The 27,142-nt window shown below is 44.7% G+C and overlaps 1 protein-coding gene across 2 annotated transcripts in view; it reads right to left on the reverse strand.

Moving 5' to 3' along the window:
• Positions 1-27,142, reverse strand: part of MB21D2 (Mab-21 domain containing 2) — a 108,050-nt gene that overhangs the window by 76,286 nt on the left and 4,622 nt on the right. The window contains exons 2-3 of one of the 2 annotated variants that reach the window (XM_038583709.1): positions 6,642-6,711; positions 6,268-6,350 (exon numbers count right to left, since the gene is read on the reverse strand). The exons of the other annotated variant lie outside the window; for it this stretch is intronic. Of the exons in view, the coding sequence (XP_038439637.1) occupies positions 6,268-6,283 (16 nt within the window). The 5' untranslated portion in view covers positions 6,284-6,350; positions 6,642-6,711. The remainder of the gene's footprint in view (positions 1-6,267; positions 6,351-6,641; positions 6,712-27,142) is intronic. 2 annotated transcript variants of the gene reach the window in all.

Raw genomic sequence — 27,142 nt, forward strand, 5'->3', positions numbered from 1 at the left:
GCAAAAATCTTGATTCTGTGAAATTTTATCACTAGAAAGGTATAAGTGCCACATGAACAAAAAGAAATGGCATGGATATTTGTCTGCTCTTATCCCAAAAAGTATGGGCTCCGGTTGTCATTCTTGGTGATATTTGCATTTTGGCCTAGCCTCATAAGCACTGAGGCCCAAAAGAGATGATGAGCCAAAAAAAGATGATTCTCATTGCTTTTCCCACAATGAAACTGATTCCTGAAAAGAACCCCCTGCCTCCCTTTTAGGAGGTCAATAGAATAGCCTCTGAGCTCCAGGAGAGCAAGGACCAGCTGACTCATTCAGTTATATATCGTAAAGTGTCTACATACTATTTGGCACAAAACAGACATTCAGTAATTATTAAACAAAAGAAGAAATGAATGAATGCATACATTTCTTGGCCAAGTGCAACGACAGTAAGGACATTAGAACACATTATGCAAATCTTGGAAATAAGGCAAAAGGAAGGTGGTATGGACTTTCGATGCCAGTATTATCTGGCAGGTATATACTCAAGGATCATTTCATTCTCTAGGAGCTGCACCTGTGTTTGATTTGCTTATTACCATTGATATAGGTTCAGACTTTGTGAAGTTACATATGAACGTATAGATTTTCCCCCCATTATAGAGCCACAGGACTTCTGATTGGTAGAAACGAGAGCCCCAAATGTTACTGTTTTATTGCCCTACAGGGGCTTAACCCGTTTCACATCTAACCTAGGAACCTTACTTCAATGTTTGTTAGTGTCTCCGACTACACAGCTCCTCAAAGGCTCTTTGAACTTGCTTTCTCTTCCTGTCAGTTCCATCATTCCTGAGTTCAATACTCCTCAGACATGTACTCATCTTACATTTATATGAGAGTCCTGTTTATAACTTAAAAAAAGAAATCTACATTAACAAGAGATATACAAGAGAAAAGGTCTAATTTCTAGCTTAGCCTAGAAGTAAAAGATGTATATAAACATTTATATTTTAGATTAGAAAGAGTAGTAGAGGATATACATGTAAAAAGATGTCAAAATGTAGGGAATTCTAAATTGCTTCTAGCTTATTTCACAGTATGGTCAGTGATGTAAATCTTTTACCATTCCCTAAAAGAAAGGGGGAAAGGAAGCAATCCATTAGAAGTTACCTTAAAACGCTGCACAGTCGTCCTATCTCTGCTACAGTTCAGGGAGTAGCGTCGCAGAATGGAATCTCTGGCCCAAGGGTGGTGGTGTAACAATAAGAGTCATGTTCCTCCAAATGCCAGTTCCAGCTACAAGGTTGTATGATTAGTTCCCTGACTTGAAAAAAATTAAATTTGCCTCTTTTGCAGGTACCGCCATTCTCCATCAAAACATCTCATTAAAGAGACCCAGATAGGAGAGTTCTGTTTGCTTTTTTTTTTTTTTTTTTTTTTTCTTTTTAAGTCAGTTCTAGTAATTTCTCAGGCTTGGTCTGTTTACATGGTTGTGTCTGGATATCTGGGACATCCCGTCACAGCAAAGGAGCTAGCCATGACTCAAAACCACTGGGATTCAGAGGGACACAGTTTCACACACATGAAAAGCCATGCCCAAAGTCCTTGATATTGGAATGTATCAGATATATCAAAGGAGATGTCCCCTTACCTTTCAAAGTCAGTGTCCGGAGTCCATGCAACGATGTTGGCATGGAATTGCACTGCATTTCCAGAATTGCTGTTATGTTTTAAACCCATCATCACCCTCACTCCTCCATCATTCCAACACACTCAATCATGCTGCAATTTTGCACTAACCCTCTCTCCCTAATAACTGTTTACAGTGAAAATTAAAGTGAAGGACAACAGTGAAAGGAGGTTGCGGGAGGCAGAGGTACACAGGCATGTTTCAAAACCAGCAACTGTTCCATCCTGATCAAAGTCAAACAAAAATTCTGAGGTTGCTTCCCGCCTCTCTCTCAGCACGTGTTTCTATGTGTCTATTTCGCCTTTCCTCCGACTCCCTTGTAGCATCCACCACAGCTCCCCACACAGAAGATGCGCTCAATAAATATGTGAACACCTGAATGAGAGGACAAATCCATGAATCACTTAGAGAAAAGGACAGAGTATCATTCCTACTCTAAGAGGTAAGACCAAATACAAAATGATTTAGTGTTGTTCAAGAGCCAGGAAGCAATTCTTCTGCTACATCTGGCACAATTCAGACCCTTAAAAGATAATTATATATGTTTCTGGAAGATTAGAGATATTTGAGAGTTGAGATAAGAGCAATAAATATGATTAAAGGGACAAAAATCGGTCTGTGAGGGAAATAAAATCACAGTTGCAAGGGTTACATTAGACTAGAGGTAGACCTCCAGGCTGTCTTCAGGTACTGGATGGGACTACAGTTGTAGGTTCAATTTAATTACTAACAATAAAACATCCACAACTAAGGGATCTTGATGCTAGACAACCTGAAGAAAGAACACATGATTTAAGCTCTTGGCATGACATATTCTATCATTCTTGTCAATGGGGCTTAATTAACATGTCTACTCTCCACCCCCAGAACATATACTTTGGCTTAAAAAGCCCGTATCTTCCCCACTGCCAGAAAGAACATCCCTGGTGAACGGTTTCCGTCCCACACTCATGAATAAATATCAGATGCGTGCCCTTTATCATACCCTCTAGGCAGGATTATTATAATGAGACCCCTGATCAGTGGGATCCACCTGCACAGCAGGAAAACCCACATGTAAGGAAAAGGTGATTCAAAACCAACAGTCCTCCAAGAAGCCCCTTTCTCACTAATCTCTGGAACCACCACCTGTCTCTGAGGACTCAGAGTCCTGCTGTCTACAGATGGGACTGCAATAAAGCCAAGTGAGGGCAAAGTGCAGGCTCTGTGGCCATAAGATGCAGGCTACACAGCCCTCCCTCCTCGGGACTTCGCCACCTCAAGTCTTCCTCGGAAGTAGGGGAGCAATACATTCTGAGAAAATACACAACAGTTCTGGCCCACTGTTTAAACTTCTGTACTTCACCAGAATCCATATACATAAGATGGGCAGGGCAGAGAAGACTAGTGTGCAATTTTGAACAACTCTACACACTTCACACGTGGCTCTTCCTAATTTTTTTTTTTTTTGGCATCTTTACCACCACCAGTTAAATCATTTTCATAATTTCTGTACATGGTTATCAATTTCTTTTTCAGCTTTCAAACGTTTCTGATGAGCTGTGAGTAAAAATAAAACATGCCTAATAACATTTTTGAGTACCTGAGTCTATAAAAGTTTTGCACAGAAACTGGCTAGTTTTGAAAAAGTCTTCCTGGTGCTGTATTTCCAAACATACATAACAAAAATAATGCCATGAATACCCAGCAGGCAGCTTTTGCAATGCTTGACATTTCATTACACTTTCAGGTTTTTGGATAGTAAAAAGCTATAGATACAGTTATTCTGTGCTACTCTCCTGTCACTGAGGGAGGGGACTGCTATCCTGAAATGTGCAGGTGTCATTCTGAAGCATGTTTTCACGCCTTTACTACATGTGTGTAATCATAAACAATTTATAGTATTTTTTGTTTGACATTAAATAAACGGTGTCATGGTACACAAATCATTCTGCAACTTGCTTTTCTAAACAGTTTTTGAGAATTATCCACATGGGAAACATGACTACTTCATTCATTCTAATTGCTATATGGTATTCCAATTTAATTCAGTTTTCATAGAAATCTTGTGCCTGAAATAATGAAAGAGTAAATATTTTGCCCAATTCTAAGAAGCAATGAGTGACTCAGACTTCGTTCTTAATCAAACATCCATGCTTTTTAACTATAAGACTCTCGATTTCCAAAAATAGAAGAATATTAGAAATTACAAAGTCTTCATACAAAATTTTGCCAGGCTACCGGGTGGGAAAGAACAACCCCCACCACACCCCTGCCTCTAGATTCTTCACTGAGCAAACAAGGCCACCGACTTCACAGAGAGACGACACTGAACTGAATGCCTTGGTTTCTTTAAACTACAATATGGGGAATTTGAATACTGGTTGGGTATTTGATACTGTTAAGAAATTAGTGTAACTTTTTTTGAGATGTGATGGGACTGTGGTTATGTTAAGGAGGAAAAAGAAGTTTAATGTTTATAGAGTTTCAGATTTACAAGATGAAAAGAGTTCTCAAGCTTGGTTGCAAAAAAATGTGAGTGTACTTAACACCATTGAACTGTGCACTTCAAGATGTTAAGATGGTAAGTTTTATGTAATGTATATTTTTTAAAGATTTATTTGAGAGAGAGAGAACACAAACAGAGGGAGTAGCAGAGGAAGAGGGTGAAGCAGGCTCCCCGCTGAGCAGGGAGTCCCAATGTGGGGCTGGATCCCCGGACCCCAAGATCAAGACCTGAGCTGAAGGCAGACGCTTAACTGACTGAGCCACCCAAGTGCCCCTATGTTATGTATATTTAACCACAAATTTTAAAAAGGGAAAAAGAAATATTCGGGATAATTTATATGACTGTAATTTATTTTAAAATAACCCAGGATGGGACGGGATGGGGGAGAAACAAAATTAATTGGGTTGATAGGTTTTAAAGGTAGGTGACAGGTAAATAGGAGTTCATTATACTGGTCGCCCTACTTCTATATATTTGAAATTCTCCAAAATAAAAAGTCTTAAATGAAGGTTTAGCCCAACCAAAACACATTTCAAAGCTGTTTTACTTTTAAGCAGAAATAAAAACCAGCATATTTTTTCAAGTGCTAACAGTTCTCAGACCTCTTTCCCCTGCTGTAGTTCTAGAACTTGAACATGCAACTAATTTGCCTCGAGATCTTGTTAAAACACCTGTTCTGTTCAGCAGGCCTGGGACAGGGCTTGAAACGCCACGTTTCTCACAAGCTTTCAGGTGATGCTGCAAGCCCACAGGTCACACAAGGAGTAGCAAGGCCAATAGTGGACTCAAAGGCAACAAGCAAGCATTTGCAAGGGGAGAAGCCAGCTAAGCTTTCTTTAGATTGCTTCTCTGGGGCCCAGAATGGCTCCAACACTGCTGTGTTCCACAGAAAGGTCTCCCCAGCCTTCGCACCCCAGCACCAGTGTCACCATCCATTCAGTGCTAACCCCCAAAACAGCAGACAGTACAAAACCAGAAGAATCCCAGCATTCAGGTTGGTTTTTTTTCAGGGCCAGCCCCATACATCTAAACTCATTAAACAACAAGGAAAAATTACTGCCCTGATAGATTTGTTCCTGGATCTATGAAGTAATGACTAAACTAAAAAAAAAAAAAAAAAGGTCAAAGTTCAGAAGCCAAGGCAACACTTGGGAATCATTAACAAACTGTAAGAAGGTTAAGAGGAACAAGATATCTTGGAAACTCTAGTAAATTCCATCTGATAAAAAGAGAAAATCCATTTAAGCATGAACATTCCTAAACGACCATCAAATCTCTGAACAACAACAAAATTTCTACTCATACAAAAATCTTGTCCACAAAACACAATTAGTTCCTCTAATGTTTCACGGTCATCGGTGAACGTGACCAAAGTCTTCTATCCTCAGAGAGTGCTCTATTATCTGATAGATGAGGCGTGCCCAGAGGGCAGGGATTATAATTGAGGATTCCCTCCTTTAGCCAGTATGATACGTGATTAAGCCATTCCCATGTGATCATACAGTTCCCATTTGTTGAAAGCTTGCTAAGTGCCAGGAAGCACGACGCAGTTTATATGAATTACTCTTCACCTAAAATGCTTTGTCTTCACTCACTGTCTTTTGAAATCTAATTATAAAAGCTTCTAAATCCCTCCCCTCTTGGCAAAAAAAAAAAAAATGTTTCCCGAAGTATTAATTCCCGCCTCTCTCAGTGAGGAATGAGATAAAGGACAAGGCACTAAGGCCTCTGCCCTGTGATCTCCAGGTCCAAGTCCCCCAAAGTCGAGAGGCACAGCTCACACCACGTCCCTCCCTCATCGTTCACACAGTCCACACAGGGACCCGCTATGGGGTGGGGTACGGAAAAAACCCCACACAGTCCCACCTTCCACAAACAGGACTGTATAGTCTGGTGGAAAAATGAACAGAAAAATTAAAATGTAATTTATCTGCTCAACACACACATATACACACACACACACACACACACACACACACACACATTAATTCCATTCAGAGTGAGCAGAATCCTGACAAAAGGATTAAGAGGTCTTTATTAAAATGGTTTTCAGGCTGGGCCTTAAAATACTGGTGTGTGTAACACATGAAGAAGGAAAAATACCAACCGAGTGACTGGAGCATGTGAGAACCGAAACCAGTGCTTGGCTTGGAATGAGTGGAATGCAGAGGCCCAGACTCCTGAAGCTCCCTGGAGAAGGAAACTCAATGAATTAGCTATTCCAAGAGGTTTCTTGGCCCTGATCTCTCATTTCACACTTCATACCTAATTTGCACTTAATATGGGTTATTCTTTTTATTTTGGGGGGGGGGTGATGGTTATTCTTTTTAAAAGTCGGTGCCTAGTGCCATAAACATTTCCCTGAGACTCCAGCCTGCAGGGAAAATTCAAGACCTCCGCCCAGGCCAGGCCCCATCTGCCCTGGCCCTGCAGTGGATGGCAGGATGATAAACACACATACACACACACACATACACATACCTAAAAACAGTTTCTAGAGGCTTGTTCTAGGATGGCTCAAGCCCAAGCCAAAAGCTGTCACTCCTCCACCCTGCAAAATGAACAGAGAAATGAAAACTATGCACCCAAAGTACCAAAACTTGAAAAGTATTTTGTGCATTATTTGCCAAATGGGCAACGTAACAGTAACACATCATGGCAAAAGTTTTCATCCACACTAAGGAATAACTCTACCATTTGTAAGATTAAACCCGGTCTAAAAATCTTCTGTAAAAAGACATCAGGTCCTGAATACTCGCATCCAGAGACTTAGCACTCAGTTTAATAAAATAATGAAAATGCTGCTCAGTCAGTAAGAAACTCAATCTAATGTTTGGCTTCAGAAAAGTCTTTTCTGTGAAGGGTGGATTTTAAGAAATGAGAAATGTCTAATATGATTTCTGAAACTACAGCTAGTCAGAAAAACATTTCACTTTTCTTTATTCCCAGAATATACAAAAACAAGAGCAACCTTTTCTTGACATCCTTCTGGAAAAACAACTCCTTGGAATAAGTAACTGAAGAATGGTCCTGCCTCCGCCACAGGAGAGGTATGAGGATCAAATATACAAAAATAGCTTGGTTAATGGTGAAGTGATGTGCAAACAAGCACAAAGTCTCATCACTCTGTAGTTTATTTTCACAGATCACAGTTGTCAGGGGAAATTCCCATCAGAAATAAAAGAATGAAGAATTCTCCTAGTGTTTGCAACTCTACATGTTGGGAAATCAGGATTTCAGTGAACCTTGAAAATTCAAGACACCAGATAAACAAAGAGCTTGTATTTGTCCTTTAAAGAAAGGTGGAGCTTTAGAGGGTGGCAGGCTTAGCTTTTAATGCCTAATGGCCTAACACAACAAAAGGTAAACCTGAGCTTCCCGCATGATGGTTTTCCAGGTATTGAAAAAGTCTGATGCAGTCTGTTTTGTAAGCAATGATTAAAGACAAAAACCTTACCTATAAAGTTAACAGTTGGCATACCATGCCTCTTCCTGACTCCACAGGTACAAAATCATAAATTCTCAAAGATGTGAAACCAAGCAATTGTGCTATCTTGTAAAAAGCCTTTGAAACAAGTGAATTTCAGCAAAAATGATATATGGTGTAAGAACATGGCATGAAGTCATAAAGGCCACCCTGACGTCATCCGTGGCAGGTGCCTACTGACACAGGATACACATACCTCTCAGAAGTCCCTAAATATCACATCTAGGCAGAACAGTGGAGAGAGCAGAGAAAATGGGGATTTTTGAAATATTAATAAAAATTCAAAGATTGTCTTGAGTGGGGGAAAATGATGGTTGATGTGCTCAAAGTTCTGGTATTTTTAGAGATAATTTTCATCACTTATTAATGCTTTATCTCAAAGAACAAAATCACCACTCAGCAGAAGCTGAAACCACAGATTTATTTAGCATGTAAGACACACATCATCTTCTAACCTGTGTAAAAGTTCCTCTGGAAGCTTCCTGCTCAAATTAATTCAATGTACCATTTTATCTCCAACAGGTAGATAAGGTCCTGCCTTGGTATTCCTAAGCATGCTTGTCTTAGCTCACTCTCTAAAAAGGCAACTCAATTTTGGCCATAATAAACACACATCTCCTCCCCATCCACGTCACCCCCTCTTCCCCACTGCACCCTCACACAGGGAGGTACCAGCCCTAGCTCTACATGGACAGCCACTACATTTCACCAACCATTCCTGTCTCTCTACACTTTCCTTTCCTTTCCTTTCCATGACAACGAGGGTCACTATTTTTCTTTGGTACCAAATCCATATCAGGCATAGTGCTAAGTGCTTTACACTTAATTCAAACCTCACAAACATCCAGTGAAATGAGGGTCAAGGAAGTTAAGACTCATGCCAACAGTCACATAGGAAAAGGCAACCGAGAAATTCAGACCAGAACTTTCCAACTCTAGGGTCCTTGGCTCTTTGTTCTTTGCACATCTCTACATCACATTAGGAATGAGAGTGATGAGCCTGATTGACTGTGAAGGGCCCTTCTAGATCTGACAGTTATTTCCAATAGTTTAATCTCTGGGTCCAGAATTCCATGTGTCTGAACTCATGCTGCCCCTGCCTAATCCTTTGCCTGTGGCAAGCTCTGGGTGAGAAAGGTCAGGGATCAGCACAACAGAGCAGCTCTGGCACTTGTATGAGTTTGCTTCTGTCTGTCCAGTGTCTCACACACAGCCTGGGGCTCTGTGGCCTTCTGTCACCTGCCTGCCGGCACACCTGCCAGCCCTCCCCGTTCCTTTCATCCAAAAACACAGATCATCCCCTAGCCCGTGTCTAGGAGAAAGGTTTAGAAAACAGTCGAGACTAAAAACTGCAAGCTAATATATGCTGACACTCTACTTGATGCTTTATGTGCTCAGCAAGGTCTCAAAAATCCCCTTATCTATGTATTTTTTTTCTTCACTTATTGGCACACATATCGAGTACCTTCTGTATATCAGGCACTGTACTGGGTTCTGGGAGACCACATCAGCCACATTTCTATATACCTATGAAAAAGGCTCGGACAGGGTAAGTGGCTTGTGGAGCAAGGTACAAAGTGGGGGAGGGCAAAGATTTCAACATCTGTCATAAGCTTGAAACGATGATAAGGTGATAACATTCCCAAGAACATCTCCAATGGCTCGATACTCAGTAATACACAAAGTACTTTCCCATACATTATCTCATTTAACTCAACAAGTCTATGATTTGTTTTAAAGAAAATAGTTTCCTCATATTCCCAAATGCTGACTAGTCCAATAAAAGTCATTTTATCAAGAGTAAGTCTAAGTACATCTTCTAGCTTTGGATGAGTCATAAACCTTCAAGCAGAGGGATGGAAACTTTCTTCCCTTAAATAATAGATAAGCCTAATACATCCATCTGCCCAAAAACTATCATGAGAACAAGTCAGCTCTCAAAGAGCAAATATTCTATTACCAAACTGAGACTATTTCTTAAGCCACCAACTGTAATTCAATTCAACATACACTCTTCTCTATGCCCAACTTTATTCACTTTTCTCTCTTACATAAAGTATACACTCCTGTATACTTTACACACAGTCTGGTAGTTAGGTAGGGGATGGAGAAAGGAGATAGGAAGAAAAAAAAAATGGAAGCCCTTTCCAGTCTAGAGGGAGTAGTCTGATGCTAGGTAGGTGGATAAGCAAATCCCATACTGCCACAGTGTTTCCTAAGAAATCCTAAATCTAGATTTTTTTTTTCATAGTCACCTGAATTTTTAGATGCTGTCACCTGACCCAATTTCGTGTTTGTTTTAAATACATTCAGGGCCCAGTGTGACAGGTCTACAAACCAAATTCAGGCTGCAGACAGATGACATGGAACAGCTAGATTAGGAGAGTAAAAAGCACCGTTAAGAGGTTAACATTTCCAGATCTGTAAGAGAAAAGCAAAAGGGAGATGCTGTAAATGGGACTGTGAAGTGAGGAAGGATGATAGGAGTTTCTCGCCTGCGGAACATTTCCCAGGGCCTCTTTCACAGGGGTGTGCCACCAGACAAGGTTCTAAATGACTGTTACTTACACAGAGCCTGGCACCTAGGACACAGCCAGTGCTTGTAAGCATGCTTTTACACCTAGTGGTACAGAAATAGCTCAGATGGGCCTGCCACACTAGCTGTGTAACCTCTGGCAAGCTATTTACATCTCTGTGCCTCGCTTTCTTCATCTGTAAAATGTGCTGGCATAGGCAAGCTGCAATAAACGTCAGCTGTTATTATTGTTACAGAGGTGGTGAGAGTCTTTCCAACGTAAAATGTGATAAATGAGAAAAGAAAAGCTCCAAAGGCTGTGAACACAAGCCAAAAAGTTTAGCAAAGTATTTTCGAACAGTTTAATCTGATTCTAGGCATATAACTTACCCCATCTGCACCCAAAATGCTTGGTAGGATATAAAAAAGCAAAACCACTTACCTCAGAGAATTTGGGGATAAATGTATTCTGTATGCAATGACGTGTACAATAAATATACCAATCATCGGCCCAAATATTAAGTATAAAATTTCAATTCACAAAACACACATATGAGACCGCCCAGAAGCACATGAGAAAGTGGCAGCCCCTTGTTGCTCACACCTCAGGAACTGTGCTAACAACTCCCACTGCTTGGCACTTGTCCATCCATCATCAGCTTCCAACGTGCTTTCACACCCAACGGGCTCTCTGGTCCTCACGTCCACCGGAGACAGCGAGTTCAGACAACTGTGTCCCCACTTGGAAACAGGGTCTCTCATCTCCTAACGCAAAGCACATCCCCATGTATCACCCTCCCCACCTGTAGTAAGTAGCACGTAAATGCAAGGGAGGAAGGCTTAGAAAAATCTTAAGTTAGGAGTCCACTGAATTCTTTTTAGTTTCCAGTCATTACCTATTAATGTGGCTAGAACAGGCAGATGGAGGGCTAGCATTATAGCAAATGAAAAGCAGAAAGTAGCCCTACAATTACCCTAATGTTTCTAATGGAGCTACACAATGGGCCTAGAATTATTACAGAAGGGAGAAAATGTATTAGACACCTCTGAAACTTTGAAATGGTGTTATACAGGATCTGGGTGAATGAGCAGAAAGTATTTAAAGAAGATTAAGATGAAGTCTGCATTTGGTGTCCTACTTAATTTGCACGAAAATATTGGGCTTGTCACCTTCAGCTGCCTTCTTGGTGCTTCCACGGGGTCGTCAAAGCGCGCAGAGCCCACAGCCTTATATCTCTGTACCACTAACAGCAGAAGGGGCCAGGTCACCCACCCCTAACAGGGGCCGCATCCCCTCCAGTCCACAGGCAGTCACCCTGCAGGGAGCCACGGGAGGGGAGCCGGGCTTCCCCATGGGTCGTGTGATGTGACGCCATGACTTCCTCAAATGAGAACAGAAACTGCTCTCCATACATTCCCTGGAAAAATAACTGCCCCCCAAGCCCAACTACCTCAGCAAACCTCCTTGTCTATTCCAGGAACTTCAAAAGTATAGCTATTTGATGTATTTGCTATCAATAAGAGAGAGGGCTCTAACTTAGGAATCCTAAAATCATCGACCCTGCCAACCCAATTTCCTCATTTATAGAAGGGAAAGTGAGTGCTGGAGAGGGGAAGTGGCTTTATTGAAGACAACCCAGTAAGCTAGTGGGCCGGTCTCAAATGCCTGTGGTATCACAGGACCACCCTCCATCTCCTGAAACACCTGGGAAGCATCCTCAGCAATTCTTAGCCTTGCAGAGGCCCCTTCCTCAACCCCCCCTCCCCAGGCTCTTCTGTTCCCAACGGTTTTTGAGTACCTGGTCTCCCCAGCTTTTTTCCCAGCCCTCCACCTGGCTCCTGCTGAAGACAAGTACGCCTCTCATCTCAGAGGTCTCTACCTCTCACAAGAGCAGCGAGACAACGGGTAATGGAAGCAACAAACCCAAGAGCATTTAAAAGCTTCCAGAACTTTACAAACTCGTTGCCTGTGGCCCACAATGTTGTCTCATTTCTTTTCTGAGGAAGTTACTAGAGCTTCTGCTTCTTTTTTTTTTAAAGGGTATTTATTTATTTATTTATTTTTATAAATTAATTTTTTATTGTTCAATTTGCCAACATATAGAATAACACCCAGTGCTCATCCCGTCAAGTGCCCCCCTCGGTGCCCTTCACCCAGTCACCCCCACCCCCCGCCCACCTCCCCTTCCACTACCCCTAGTTCGTTTCCCAGAGTTAGGAGTCTTTCATGTTCTGTCTCTCTTTCTGATATTTCCCACACATTTTTTTCTCCTTTCCCCTTTATTCCCTTTCACTATTTTTTTATGTTCCCCAAATGAATGAGACCATATAATGTTTGTCCTTCTCAGAGCTTCTGCTTCTATTCCTAAAACCAGAGATGAAGCTCCACCCCTCCATTCCCTAAGAAACCATCTTCCCAATCCACCCAGCACCCCACCCCTCCATCTCCCAGCCTGAGCAACAGGAGCGGGCATTTGGAGGAGGCGCACATCTACTTCATAGGGCAGCTCTCCCTCTAAGGAAAGGCTTCCTTCCAGCTTTTTCTCACCCAATCACCACAAAAACACGTAAGATTAATAGGAAAGAAAGGCACTAGTAAGAAATCTCCTCTTTGTCTGACATCTCAGAGAACATTCGGAAGCTCTTCTCAGTCTCTCCAGGATCCCATTTGGTATCCAACTCATCATCAACTCCAAGTTCACCAACACTGTCTCCAAAACAACCAGTCACCAATTCCTGGAGGGTGGGTGATGGATAAGTGAGTGGGGGACCTGCTAGGACCTCTCTCTTGGCCCCCACTTTTCAAGAAACCTGGAGGAGCAGAAGTCTCTTCTTAATACCCTTATTTCTGGTCCTGGGCCCACCTCCTTCATTTCACCGGCAGGTGCCCAGCCTCTAGCACCACCCTAAATTCTCAAAAGTATTTTTTTAAAAGATTTTATTTATTTATTCATGAGAGACACAGAGAGATAGAGAGGCAGAGACACAGGCAGAGGGAGAAAGGAGGGAGCCCAATGCAGGACTTGATCCCGGGATCATGACCTGAGCCGAAGGCAGACACTCAACCACTTAGCTACTCAGGTGCCACTAAATTCTCAAAAGTATTAATGCAATCTTAAATTCCTATGTAGACTTTTGAGCAAGAATGCCACATCCTCCCACACCTCAGCATATACCCCAGTCAGCTCCCAGGCCCATCTCCCCTATATTATCTCCCTCTCCCTCTCATAGGTTTCAAATTTAAAATCTCAACTTTATTTCAATTTTTTTAATCCAGGCAGCCCATCGCTGTGGCATGGGGGCTTCTTTTCCCCGCCACCCGATGGCCTCGTGAACTGGGTTTATGTGGTGGCTGGAATGAGCATCCTGTTTGGCCAATCCTACCCTTCTCTGAAATGTCTGGGAAACTAATAAAAGGCAGAAAAAGATTTCTTTTGGTTTCCTGGAACATCTACTTTGGTTTACTTGCAAAATGTAAAAAATCACTAGGGAGTTTCATTCTACCTATTCAGGAGAACGTGGAGCCCAAATGTTTGCAAAAAGAATCATACGAGACCTCTATTCAGACACCTTTATGCTACTTCTCTGTTCACAAGCTGACGGACTAATCCTACTTCAGTGAAAAAATGGATGGGAAGGACAGTTTCATGTACAGACACACATCATTTTATTGTGCTTCTCTTTACTACAGTTTGCACGTTACTTTTTTTTTTTTTTAAACAAATTGAAGTTTTGTGACAACCCTGCATCAAGCAAGTCTATGGGTACCATGTTTCCAACAGCACCAGCTCGCTGCATGTCTGTGTGTCACATTTCGGTAATTCTCGCAATATTTCAAGCTTTTTCCTTATTACTACCTTTGCTATGATGGCATGTAATCAGTTACTGTCACTCTCTGAAAGCCCAGATGACAGCATTTTTTTAGCAATGAGGTGTTTTTTAAGTAAGGTGTGCACATTGTCTTTTTAGACATAATGCTTAACTGCACAACTTAGACGGTAGTATAGTATAAACATAATTTTATATGCACTGAGAAACCAAAAAATTCATTTAACTTGCTTGTGATATTTGCTTTATTACAATAGTCTAGAACCGAACCTGCAACAGCTCCATATAAAATTAAAAGATGAAATGTATTCGGTTATCCCTGTTTTATTAACAAAGAAACAGGCTCGGAGAGGATAGTTTGCCCAAGATCACACAGCTATCCTATAACAGACTCCGGTCTGCAGACTCCCAAGACAACATTCTTTCTTTCTCCCATACCACCCTGCTTCATGAAATCCCAGAGGCTGACACTCCTGTTTATTATTTCCTATTTTGTGGCACTGATGCCTACCGTCCCTTGAAGATCCACAAGGACAAAAGCACTGGTACTGTTTCTTTCACACAGTACGACTTAACACAGAACCACAGATTTTGCCCACAAGGACAATGCCACTGAAAATTAAATCAATCCTCCCTGCTAGCCTAGTATCCTGTTAGTGTTTCATAGACATTAGTAATGCCACTGTTGGCTAGTTACGGAGTATCTCAACAGGCAACAATGCAACTACACTTCTTTGACATTTAGAGTTAAACTTTGATGTGTCTTACATGTCACTGAAGGAGCTTGCTTATGGCTGTGGGACACCCCGCAAGCGCAGAGGACATGGAATGAAAGGAGCAGAGCTGCTAGACAGGATAGGGGTAAAAAAATGGTTGGGAAGAGAAAGGAGGGAAGAACCCCTAGCTCCCTTCTTGTATTCCTAAGATGAACATCGAGGTGCAACAATAATTTAACCTCCATGAAAGAGAGCCAAAGACAAGGAAAGAGAAGACGGGAGTTAATAACAAACATGTCCCATTGTGCTAATAGGCCAATCAACTCTGGGGGGTCCAGGAGGTATTTACTGCAAGTAGATGACAAATGACAGAACTGAAGCTTGGAGACACGGGCTATCTTATTCAGGATCAACAAGCTAGTCAGTAACAGCAAGGGGACAAGGACCCAGGTTCGCTGACTCTGGGGCACGGCTCTTCCTGGGCAGAGGAAGAGATGCAGAGGAGAGGCATTCCTCACCCAGGGGTGAGGTCACTAGGTTTCTAGGTCCCATCCTACTGGCCACTTGCTATCCAGGAATAGAGAAAAGAGAGCCCCAGGACAAAGAGAAGAAAAGTGTGGCACTTCTAAAGGAGGCGTTTACTGTTCAGTACCAGATGATTATGGCCATATAGGAAATAAGGCCCAGGCCTTTTAGTTTTTCAAGTTAGAAATCTGATTTTGTGAAAAATCTCCCAGCTTTTAAGTGTTTGTTCTACATTTTTAAAAACACTATGCTGGTCAAATTAAATACATACAGAGAAAACTGAGCTCACAGGTAGCCAGTTTCTAAATCTGATGCAAATGTAAAATAAAGAGCCCGACTAAATGGCTAGTTCCTAAGAGATCACAGATACATGGAGTCATTGGTGCTATAAATTCATATGCCCACCAAGCATTGCTCTAATGCATACACATTACTATTTTTCAAATACATGGAGATGCTATTACAAAAAAATTGAAAGCTATTTGCATGGTTAACTAGATCCATTGTAGCTTTCCGTAAGTACTCATTTTCCCCCCAACAAACTGATAGTAAAAATATAACCACTATCATTTAAATCTTTGTAATTGTTTTCACTGGAAAGAAAAAAAAAGTCATGTTCTAAAAAGACTGGAAATAATCTCTAAAGTCCACATTTTTAATTCCATGACTACATGCTGCAGAGAAGTTAAGAGACTGGAGAAGACAGACAACCCCCCTAACCACACCAAGGTATATACTCAAAACTCACTACTCACTACCCACATGGCCATCATGAACTCATCATGAACCGTATACCACCTAACTGCTAGAATGACAGCAAGATAGCCAACGATTCTGCCCATATTTATCAGACCCCCTCCCAAATATTTCTTGAACAACCCTACTGCAGGTAAGCAAAACAAGAGAAACAAAAACAGATACACCAAGGACTATCATCAAGCTTTTATGGCACTGGGAAAAATCAGATATTCGGCACAAATAATTGCAAATTCATAACTGACCAGTATGGCTAAGACATCTGTAAAGGTAAGAATGCCAGTTTAAGAGAATTTGGCTTGTTCCAGGCTAGCCTGAAAGACCTCCAAGAAGTGCTGATTTGATGGTGCTGAGGTCTTCCGGGCAATAGAGGTTAACGAGCTATGTGGGCATGTGGTGGGAGGGATGGGACATTCCAGCAAAGGGCCTCAGTGGGTGGCAACATGGTATTTCCCAAGAACTGAAAGGCCAACGTGACTGAAACCAAGTCAGTGAGGACATCTGAGGAGATGAGGCCAAAGAGGCCACAGGAGAGCAAGGAGTCCCACTCACAAGGTGTGGGATGTCACTGGAAGAGAGAAGGCAGCGTGGGCGCCTCCCCCAGGGCCTACCTCCTAGCACGTATACAGGAAATAACTGGTAAGGTTGGCAGGGGATGCCAGAGACGTGAGCAGCTGGGTCTCCAAAGGCCTCATGAAATATGCTGGAGAGTGGGAACTTCATGTGGGGAATGATGGGCTGCCCTTGAGCGATCTAGGCATACTTAACGATGACTCAGCACGGAGAATGGATGAAAAAAAATGCAAGGTTGGGAACGGAAAACCCAGCAAGAAGATTGCTGCAGTAATCCAGGAAACAGATGGCCGTGGCCCCCACTCGGGTGGCGGGAGGGGAATGCAAAGAAGGAAGTGGGGTCTTAAAGGAGGAGGCAGATTTGACAGGCCTAGGTTCCTCGTCAGCTCTGGGACAGGACGAGGAGCGGGGAGCTCGGGAGGACTGCCAAGTTCCAGTGTGGGCCCTTCGGTGCAGGGTGCTGTGGCTGATTGAGGAGGAGCTGGTCCACAGCCTCAATTCACGTTGCGCACTCAGTCTGTGGCACCGCTGGGTCACCCAAGGGGAGCTGTCAAAGAGGCCGTAAAGAGTTCTGGGCTGGGACAAGCAATAGCACTGTGAGGTAGGTCAGAGACAAACCAGTCAGCAAGGGTTGGCCAAAACAATTCAAGTCTGTCCTCTACACGGAAAACCGAGAAAAAGGAGAACCAGCAGGAAGAGTATGTTGCCACTGAAGCCACGGGAAGAGAGTTGAGAATGGCCAACCATGTCAAATTCGAGAAGGAATGACAAATCCCAGCAACGTGTTCTGCTGAAGGACTTTGATCATAAACTGTATGTTTTTTGTTTTGTTTTTTCACTGTCCATCTCCTCCTAATACTTGTATCAACAACATCAAAGGTTTGTCCCGCGTTGTATGTCCACTGGCCCGCAGAGGACTTGTTGCAGAGGTCCTGCAAGATCTCCGTTGAAAAAATTGAGGATGCACGCAGGAATGTGTCTCAGAAGGAGAAACTGCAGTCGCAGGGGGCAGGACCAATCCCCAGGGCAGAGGCAGTGCAATAAGGATGGGATCCAGGGAGACAGGAACAGGGGTCAGCTGGTCTTGAATGACACAAACACTGAGTAAAATCATTTCCTATCAGTCCTCTCTTCCCCGAGAATTAGAGATCATAAAATCCCCTCCCATGAGTTGCTGCATTGTGCAGATGGGTTCACCAAACCAGGATGCTCCCATTCCCACCCATACTGTACCACAGGAAATCTATGAGTAAGTAGGCTGGGAATGAGGCTTCTCCGAGGATTCCAATTCCAATCCTCTGGAGCATAAGCACTGGGATCTCAAGAAGTGGTTTCATCCCGGTAACTGACTTTGTAGCACGGTGACAGTGGTGAAGACAAGTCAACATACAAACATTTGCCCTTACAAAACAGGGAAATTGGATGGGTTTATTTACTTTAATAATTCTTCATTTTCAAAAACAGCACGAGACTGAAGAGGCAGATGCCTTGGTTCATATAAAACCCAATTCAATTTACAAATCTTGATTTCAGGGCGCCTGGGTGGCTCAGCATGTTGTGTCTGCCTTCAGCTCAAATCATGATCCCAGGGTCCTGGGGTTGTGTCCTAATCGGACTCCCTGCTCAGTGGGGAGCCTGCTTCTCCCTCTCCCTCTTCTGCTCCCCCTGCTTGTGCTCTCTCACTTGCTCTCTTTCTTTCTCAAATAAATAAAATCTTTAAAAAAATTTTTTTTGATTTCAAAGTGCATTTGGCATCTACCTTTCACTGAAAAAAGATCTGCTCCCCATTTTCCCCACAACAACAGACTACATTAACTATGTCCTAATTAAATGTTCTAAATCTGGAATGAAACCCACTTGGGAGGGGGATGGGACTGGAAGAGAGAGAGAGAGAAGAGGAAAAAGCCTTCATAAAACTGCCCTAATTTACTTAGTATCAAGGGCCCAGTTGACCTTTATACAGCTTTAAATCAATCACTTAGCTGGGACACACCTTCTTTCTTTCAAAATGAGAAGACCTTGGATAAGATGAGACTTAACAGAAAGGACTTTCAATAAACAACCACCACAAGCATCAGAAGAATGTTTGTCCTGAGGGCTGCCAAGGAAGGTTAAATGATGGAATGACGACAAGGTTCTGGACCAGGAGCCTGAAGAAACGTATGAGCCACTGGCTTGCAGGGTAGCAGGATCACCATCTTCTCCATCCTGCTCACTATTCCCATCCCTTCCAGCCACCCCTCAGCGTTCAGCGCCACCTCATGTCTAGATGTCAGCAATCAATACAGACCTGAGAAAGTAATGCTACTCCTGTTTTGGAAAGGTGCAAAGAGGGGGAAGGAGCAAAACTCCTGGGTTGGAGTGGAGCTCTTATCACCAGCTGGAGCAAGTGACTTAACTGCTAGAGTTTCCTTATCAGGAAACTGGGGAAGGTAACAGTACCCTCATCACAAGATCCCTGTGAGGATTCAATGGGTTAATGATTTTTTTTTAAGATTTTATTTATTTACTCCTAAGAGGCACAGTGGGAGAGGCAGAGACACAGGCAGAGGGAGAAGCAGGCTCCCTGCAGGGAACCCGATGCAGGACTTGATCCCAGGACCCCAGGATCATGCCCTGAGCCAAAGGCAGATGCTCCACTGCTGAGCTACCCAGGAGTCTCTGGGTCAATTATTTTAAATCATTTGAAAGAACCCCTGGCCAACAGCTGGGACACATTTCCCAACCACCACTACTTTGACCTTGAGCTTGACCACCGTCTACCATGGGGTTAAATTTCCCTGTGGGCAAAATGCTGGGATACATGAGCTGATCTCCGGAAGATCCCCACTGGCTTCACTCCTCTATGATTCTTTGAATCCTATTACAACTCTCTACATCCTCCTAAGGCTCTGAGCCCTCAGCCCAGCAGAAGGGAGGGACAGTAGTGGTGGTTCTCCTTTGCGTCCCAAGAAGGCGTCCTTGCGCCTGAGCATCACTTCCTCCCAATCACAGGCTGGCCCAGCGTCCTGCGGTCCACCCAGCCAACACACAGACCGTTCAGAGGCAACCGTGTTCATCATGACGCTTGGAGCTGTGCAAACAGCATAGGTGTGAGAGAAGGACACACTTCACAGGAAAGAAACCAGACAGGAAGGGACAAGGGACAATTGGAAGACAAAGGCAAACACGAAAGGCCAGAAATACACTGGGCCTTAACGAGGTTATTTAGTGTCCTTCATCTATAGCAGTTAAGAACACTGCAAGTGACACAAGGTGGCTCTCTGGAGCAAGGGAATGTTCCCGACTTTGAAACACAGCTCTGCTTCAGGGACTTGGCCTCCCTTCAAGCCCAGGAGGACCCTTCCTTCCAATGGGGGGATCGGGGGGAGCAGAGGCTACTGAGTGACCAGGTCTCAAAGGTAAGCACCTTTCTCAGGAAGCAGTCGCTCTCTGCACACTTTTATAACCCCCACTCTGCCCAAAACTAAAATCAGTGTTCAGGATGCTTAAGTCCCCTTTCCTTTCTGAGCCTCAGTTTCCACTTTTGTAAAATGGAAGAGGGAGACACTCAAGCCAGCTAATTCACAAGTTTCCTAGCAGCATGAAATTAAAACTGTAATATTCCATCAGTGATTTCCATTTTGCAGGAGGAAAGGGGTTTTTTTTGTTTGTTTGTTTGATGATATACCCAAGAAAGCTGTTAATTATGTGCCGCTTTCTGCCTGAAGCTGGGTCTCAGCGTTGGAGTCCCCAGTCTACCAGTACCTCGGGGGCACAGGGTAACAGTTTAACCTCTCTGTGCTTTTGACTGCCGGCAGAGAGTAGGAATCGGAGGAGTAACCGTTCTCCGGGGGCTGTGGTCAGGACTAATTTGGTCAACTTAGGTCAAGTATAAAGTATTTACAACTGTGCCCGCGACGTGGTCAAAAGTTGTTTCAGTGCGACTATCCTCCAAGTTCTGTAGGAACAGGCAGGGGGCGGCGGCAACAGGCAAGCTGGCGGGGAGGGCAGCGGGGGAGGGCTGCGGGCGCCACGGGCGGGGGCTGTGACCGTGTCCCCGCAGCATCCCTGACCCGGGCACCAAGGGGAGCCGCCCGCTGCCCCCGCTGTCCACACCGCCCGCTCACCCGCCCACACCCGCCCGATCACCCAACCGCACCCGCCGTCCTCACCGCCCGCTCACCCGCCCACACCCGCCGTCCACACCGCCCGCTCACCGGCCCACACCCGCCGTCCACACCGCCCGTTCACCGGCCCACACCCTCCGTCCACACCGCCCGCTCACCCACCCGCACCCGCCGTCCACACCGCCGGTTCACCCGCCCACACCCGCCCTCCACACCGCCCGCTCACCGGCCCACACCCGCCGTCCACACCGCCCGTTCACCGGCTCACACCCTCCGTCCACACCGCCCGCTCACCCGCCCACACGCGCCGTCCACACCGCCCGCTCACCCGCCCACACCCGCCGTCCACACCGCCCGTTCACCCGCCCACACGCGCCGTCCACACCGCCCGCTCACCCGCCCACACCCGCCGTCCACACCGCCCGCTCACCGGCTCACACCCTCCGTCCACACCGCCCGCTCACCCGCCCACACCCGCCGTCCACACCGCCCGCTCACCCACCCGCACCCGCCGTCCACACCGCCCGTTCACCGGCTCACACCCTCCGTCCACACCGCCCGCTCACCCGCCCACACCCGCCGTCCACACCGCCCTCTCACCCACTCACACCCGCCGTCCACACCGCCCGCTCACCCGCCCACACCCGCCGTCCACACCGCCCGCTCACCTGCCCACACCCTCCGTCCACACCGCCCGCTCACCCGCCCACACCCTCCGTCCACACCGCCCGCTCACCGGCTCACACCCTCCGTCCACACCGCCCGTTCACCCACTCACACCCGCCGTCCACACCGCCCGCTCACCCACCCGCACCCGCCGTCCACACCGCCCGTTCACCGGCTCACACCCTCCGTCCACACCGCCCGCTCACCCGCCCGCACCCGCCGTCCTCACCGCCCGCCGGCTGCACCCGCCGTCCTCACCCCCCCCCCCCGCACCCGCCGTCCCCCGCCCAGGCCCGTGGGCGTCCGCAGGGCAGCGCCGACCTCGAGGCCCGGCACCAGCGGCCCAGCCTGCGTCCGAACCCCACACAGAGCCCGCCCCGGAGCGCGCCGCGCACAGCGAGGGCACAGATGAAAGAACAAAGTGTTGAGTTTCCTTTATTAATCACAGCACAATCCGCACAAGCAGCTGCTATTAAGAACAGCTGCGGCTGCTAAAAGGGTGGTCTTGAAGCAGCCTGCAAAGTGCTTACAAGTTGAATATCGGTACCAGGCACGTGCAGACTCGCAGCCTGTTGGCTGGGTTCCTCCTGCTGACCCGCGAGCCCCTCTCTGGACCAGAAATCCTACTGCCTCCACACCCTGGGACTCGGCAGCAAGGGCCCGGGGGAAGGCTTTTTAGAATGAGCATAACACAGAGAACCTGGAGAGAGCCTGAGGTTCCAGACTGGAGTTGGATCCCATGGAGTCAACCGTTTAGTGACTGTGCGTTACTTTACTGCCCTTGTCCTTGGGTTTCTTCCTCTGTGAGGGGCAAACACCACACCTACTTCAGAAGGTGGTTGTGAGCTGTCCATATAGAAGTATTTTGGGAACTGAGCGGGGCTAGACACAAGGAAAGCCTTGGTATCATCTCATGAAAGCTGCAGTTTGACCCCGTAAGTCATCTAATACAGGACTCACTGTTTCAAGGGTGAAACCAGAGATTCACAGACTGACTACAAAGGGCCTTCTGAGAACCTATAATCCAACCTTTCTACACTGTCCTCCTCCCTGCTAATCCCTGCATACTGTGAGCAAGGCCCTAAGCCAAAGGGCCTTAGCCAAAGGGTCCACCTGGGAAACCTCTACCTGCAGGAAGCCCATTCCTCCCCGCTCAGGCCGCATCTGCACAGAGACCATTCCTCCCTGGACAGGCCAAAGCAGACTGGCTATCATTTAAGCAGCCCGGAAAGCTGCTTTCAAATTTACCCCCGTCTAAGGGTCTCTGTACCTGCTGTGCTGTCTCCTGGAATACTCTGAACTGACTTAAGTCTTCCTTTCAGATGGTTGGCTCCGACTCATCTTTCCTTCAAAGGTCTCGGCTTCACCGAGGCCTCCTCTCCCACTCCCCTCCAGCCTACCCAGTTTCACCCTCCATCATAACTTTCCATGCTTCCGTTTTTAACAGCGTGTGTCCCTACGTACTTGCATACTTAATTCTTGTTGAATCCCCCAGAGCATGTTAGTCCCATGGAAGCACTGACCTTGCTTCTCTTACTCACCACCCGATGCACTTACACAGCGTAGTAATTAACACAAGTCTGCGGTAGGTGTTCCCACCTATGCTAACCGAATTTATGAATGAATGCTTACACGATTCGGCACACGCTGTAGATATTCAAACACTAGTCTCCGGAGAAGCAAAAACCTACACAAAAATTATACCACCTCCCATTACTGACTTAACTGGCCAAAAGTAACCATGTCTTCTTGAGTGCAGGAAAAAATATTAAAAATAAGCAAACTGAACAATAGCTCCCCATGCTAGCTTGGTTCATAGCAGCACTGTACCAAGTTATCTGTCCCTCTATCTTGTGCGGAGGGCACTGATGAAAAGACACTTAACAAGAAACGGGCAGCTATTTCCTAGAGACAGGGTCTCACATAACAGGATAATTACAAATGTCTTTAAAGAGATCCCTCAGCTGGCAAGGAACACCGTCACAGACCCTAAGAACCAGCGAGGCAAGGCCTAACCTTCACATCTGGAAAATGCAGACCTATGGGGCATGTACTTACCCATTCCAACCTCCAAGGGGAGAGCAGAGAAGCCCAGAGAGGAATGAAAACAGCTACCCTCACCCTAGTCTGGGAAAACAGACTCACCCCAGCAACCTGTGAAAGAGGTCTAAAGGCAGAAAAGCACACAAGCTCTTTGCAGACCACGTGCTATAGCAGAAGACACTTGAGAGCCGGGTTGCGTCCTATTCTACAACTTACTCCATGACCTCCAACTCCTCCCAGGGTCTCAGGACCCCCATCGGTGAATGGAGGGGTCAATAAATCCTACACAACCCTTCTCAGAGGCCTGCCAGAGAATAATACCAAACACATCAAATGTGGACATGTATTATAACCAATAAAGCACTGCACAAAGATAACTTATTATTACTGATGGCAAACAATAGTAGTTTATAAAAAGAATTGCTTGAATTCAGATTCCAGAGTAGGCATCTGGAAACCTGGGGGTTGACTGACAGGCATATGAAACGCCTTCGTGGAAAAGATGACTCACGCCCTCTGCGTTTGGTAAAGCCCCAAAGGTGGAACTTCCATGCAGGAGTTCCATGTGGACCCCGAGTGGCCCTGGAAGAAAAGCCAGTGTCTACAGAAAAGGGGACATTCCCACAACGCACTGTTTGTTGCTCTGGGTCAAAAAGCTACGGCAAATAGATGGCACATTTCTTAAATTGCCCTACGATAAGTCTCACGGTTATTATTCTTGGAATCTAGAAAAAAAAACTCCCCTACCAAGTAAAAAGATCAGATCAAAGATTTTCTTGACTCCAGCAAGGATGATGTAACATGGCTTTCCAGAAGGGAAAATTCTGAGAGACAATGTCAGAAGGTGCTCACTCCTTAAACTGAGGCTGAAATAAGCTTCAGGCTGAGTGAATCAATCACTTAACACTCTGTGAGCACCTACTGTGTACCTGACCCCAGAGTGCTGCAAAGATAAATAAGCCTTGGATTCTTCAACCTAGCATGGGAAAGAATGTGCTAAGGGCTATAAAAGGGGGACCAGGTGTTAGGAGAACACAGGCAAGTTAAGTTTTTTTTTCTCCTTGGAGAGCCAGAGGAAAGCTTCATGAATCAAGTGGCATTGGAGCTGGAAGAGGCAAACGAAGCCAAGGTAAGATGTTATTGCTTAGAAGCTGAAACTCTTAACTGTCTCTGTGACACAGATTATCTTGACAGGCTGGTGAAACCCATGGAATAATGCAAATAAAAAAATAGTATATGAGGATGAAAATGATAAAAAAAATCACACAGGAATTTAAAGAAAATCAATATTAAAGCAAAAACATACATTTAAAAAGTAAATTTGTGATTGAATGCATGTGATTCTTCACTACTTCATGACATGAAATCTAGCCTAAGAGAGACACTATCATTTCAAAGCAGCAATAAACAATTTGAAATATCTGCAACAATTATAACGTGAAATGAAACTGATTTCTTTTGGCAAGAAAAGGAAAAAACATAGGTACTACTAATACTACTGTGATTTACTCTACCTACTTTTATAATGGAAGAAAAAGGCTATATTTCAGTTAGGGATTAATCAAAATAAAGCTGTAATTTTTCTCATTCAAGTTCACACACTCCATGTTATTATCTGCATGGACCCAGGTTAAGAAATCCTCAGAGAGAAAAGAGTCCAAGCTAAGGAAGGAAGTGAGAAGTAGGGGTAGTACTCTGTGACCATCCAGAACTTGCAAAGACACAGCAAGGAGAAGGCCCTGGAAGGCGGATAAAACCCTCAGGAGCCAACAACATCAAGGTTCAGCATCCCCAATTATCAAATCACAGAATGTGCTCTAAGTTCTTGAACAGTATCTACTTCTGGAATAAAAGATGAAAGAAAGAAGCTGGAAGAACATTTGTCCAAGGGCTTTAGATTATAACTCCTTTTTCTAAAGTGTGGTAGATGACAACATATTGATAAATTTACCAAGAGAAACCATGTATCTATATGATGTAAAACTGTGTGCCTGTAAGTATGAGTGGGTATAAGTGTGTGTGTAAACACAGATGTCTAGGAAAAGCGCACGTCAAAATATTAATAGTGATCCGAATTGGGGAATGAATTTGCTTTATTCTTTGTAGTTTCTATATTTGGAAAGTGGGCAAAAAGAGGCTCCAAGGAGACTTATTCCCGGCAACGCATATCCCGCACAGCTCAAAACAGAGCTGGTACTAGAATTCAGACATGTCCTTCAACTGTACTGCACAAAAGTTTTCAGATTCAGAATTGAATGCATCTGAACACACGAGGTGGTTTTAACTATTAACCCCAGCTTACATATCCCAGAAACTGAGGCACACAATCAAAGTGACTTGCCCAAAGTCACACAGCAAATAACTGCAAGTAGGAACCAGAATCCAGGTCTCCTGACAGCAGGGTACACTTCCCCATTGGTACACTTGGGAAGTTCCTGAATTTTTCACTGTTTTTTTTTTCCCCCCAAGGGTTACCATAACAATTAGATGATACAATGATGTAAAGCCCTATGACAACCTCTGGTGCAGGGTGATTACTTGCTTCATCTCAGTCGCCTCCCTGCCTCTGTTCCAGGTGGAAGGACTCCATTTCCAAGAACTAGCAGGCATATCTACCCATTCGGCTCAACGGCCTGGTCCTAGCCTCCATGCCAACTGGGATCATATTCACTGTGCATAGGAGCAGTGCTGTTATGGGAAATGCATGGCATTAGGCCCAACACAGGACAGGATTGCAGAGTGCTGAGCAGTTTGGGGAGCTCCAAGGATTCTGTTTCAATAGGTCTGAAAGGGCACCAGAGATTCCAAATTGTTTCCAAAAAAAAAGAAGAAAAGAAAGAAAGAAAAGAAAAGAAAAAAAGAAAAGAAAAGAAAAGAAAAGAAAAGAAAAGAAAAGAAAAGAAAAGAAAAGAAAAGAAAAAAGCTGCAGGAGAGTCTAAAGAGCTAATTCAATGACAAGTTCTCAGTTTGACAAGAGAGAATCTAATATTTCCGTGTAAGCAAAAGAGGCCCAGTCTAATCACGAGCAATGCATTATCCCGTGGGCAGCAGAACGCCCAGAATCATCAACAGTTCTAGGGCTCTTCTGTCAAGGACAAAGGTCAGCGATGCCCAGTACCACGGAAGGAGAACCCAAACTAGCAGCAAAAATAAATATTCAGAGGGATCTCCCCGCCCTATATGTGTAATACTTTCAATGCTAGGGTAGACGTCAAATACAATCTTGCCTATTATTATCCAGATACAGTAGGTTAGTGACTAGAACTCTAAGGAACTTACCAAGACTTGGAGGCCCATGAGGCAATGACCGAATAAATGCCCTCAATAAATACTGCTGGATAAATACATTACAAGGACAATGTCATTCAAACACTGGAAAAAAAGACCAGGCTTCAAAATGGTCTGTTCTCAAGACACAGAAAGTGCCTAAAAATATAGTAGGTCTGGAAGCACACAGAAGCACCACACTGCAGGATTTTGAGGTGGCTACAACATATTTATGTTTCGAAAAGGACGCAAGAGCCAGCAAACTACCTTGGGTAGTGGTTGTGGGCAAAGGAGAAGAGGCAGGGCCTCCAAGAGCCTGTATGAATTTCTCAAAGTTCCTGCTCACTGTGCTATCCTCGGGACCCTGCATGTTATTTGGCAAACAGTCTAACATTCAGCAAGTATTTGCTGAATGCAAAGGTATAAGAATACTTATCTTCACAAAGTTTTCGGAAGAAAATTACATAAATTAATGGATTTATGCAAAGTGGCTAACA

Source organism: Canis lupus, chromosome 34 (genome assembly GCF_011100685.1).
Source record: "Canis lupus familiaris isolate Mischka breed German Shepherd chromosome 34, alternate assembly UU_Cfam_GSD_1.0, whole genome shotgun sequence".
Classification (NCBI taxonomy): domain Eukaryota; kingdom Metazoa; phylum Chordata; class Mammalia; order Carnivora; family Canidae; genus Canis; species Canis lupus.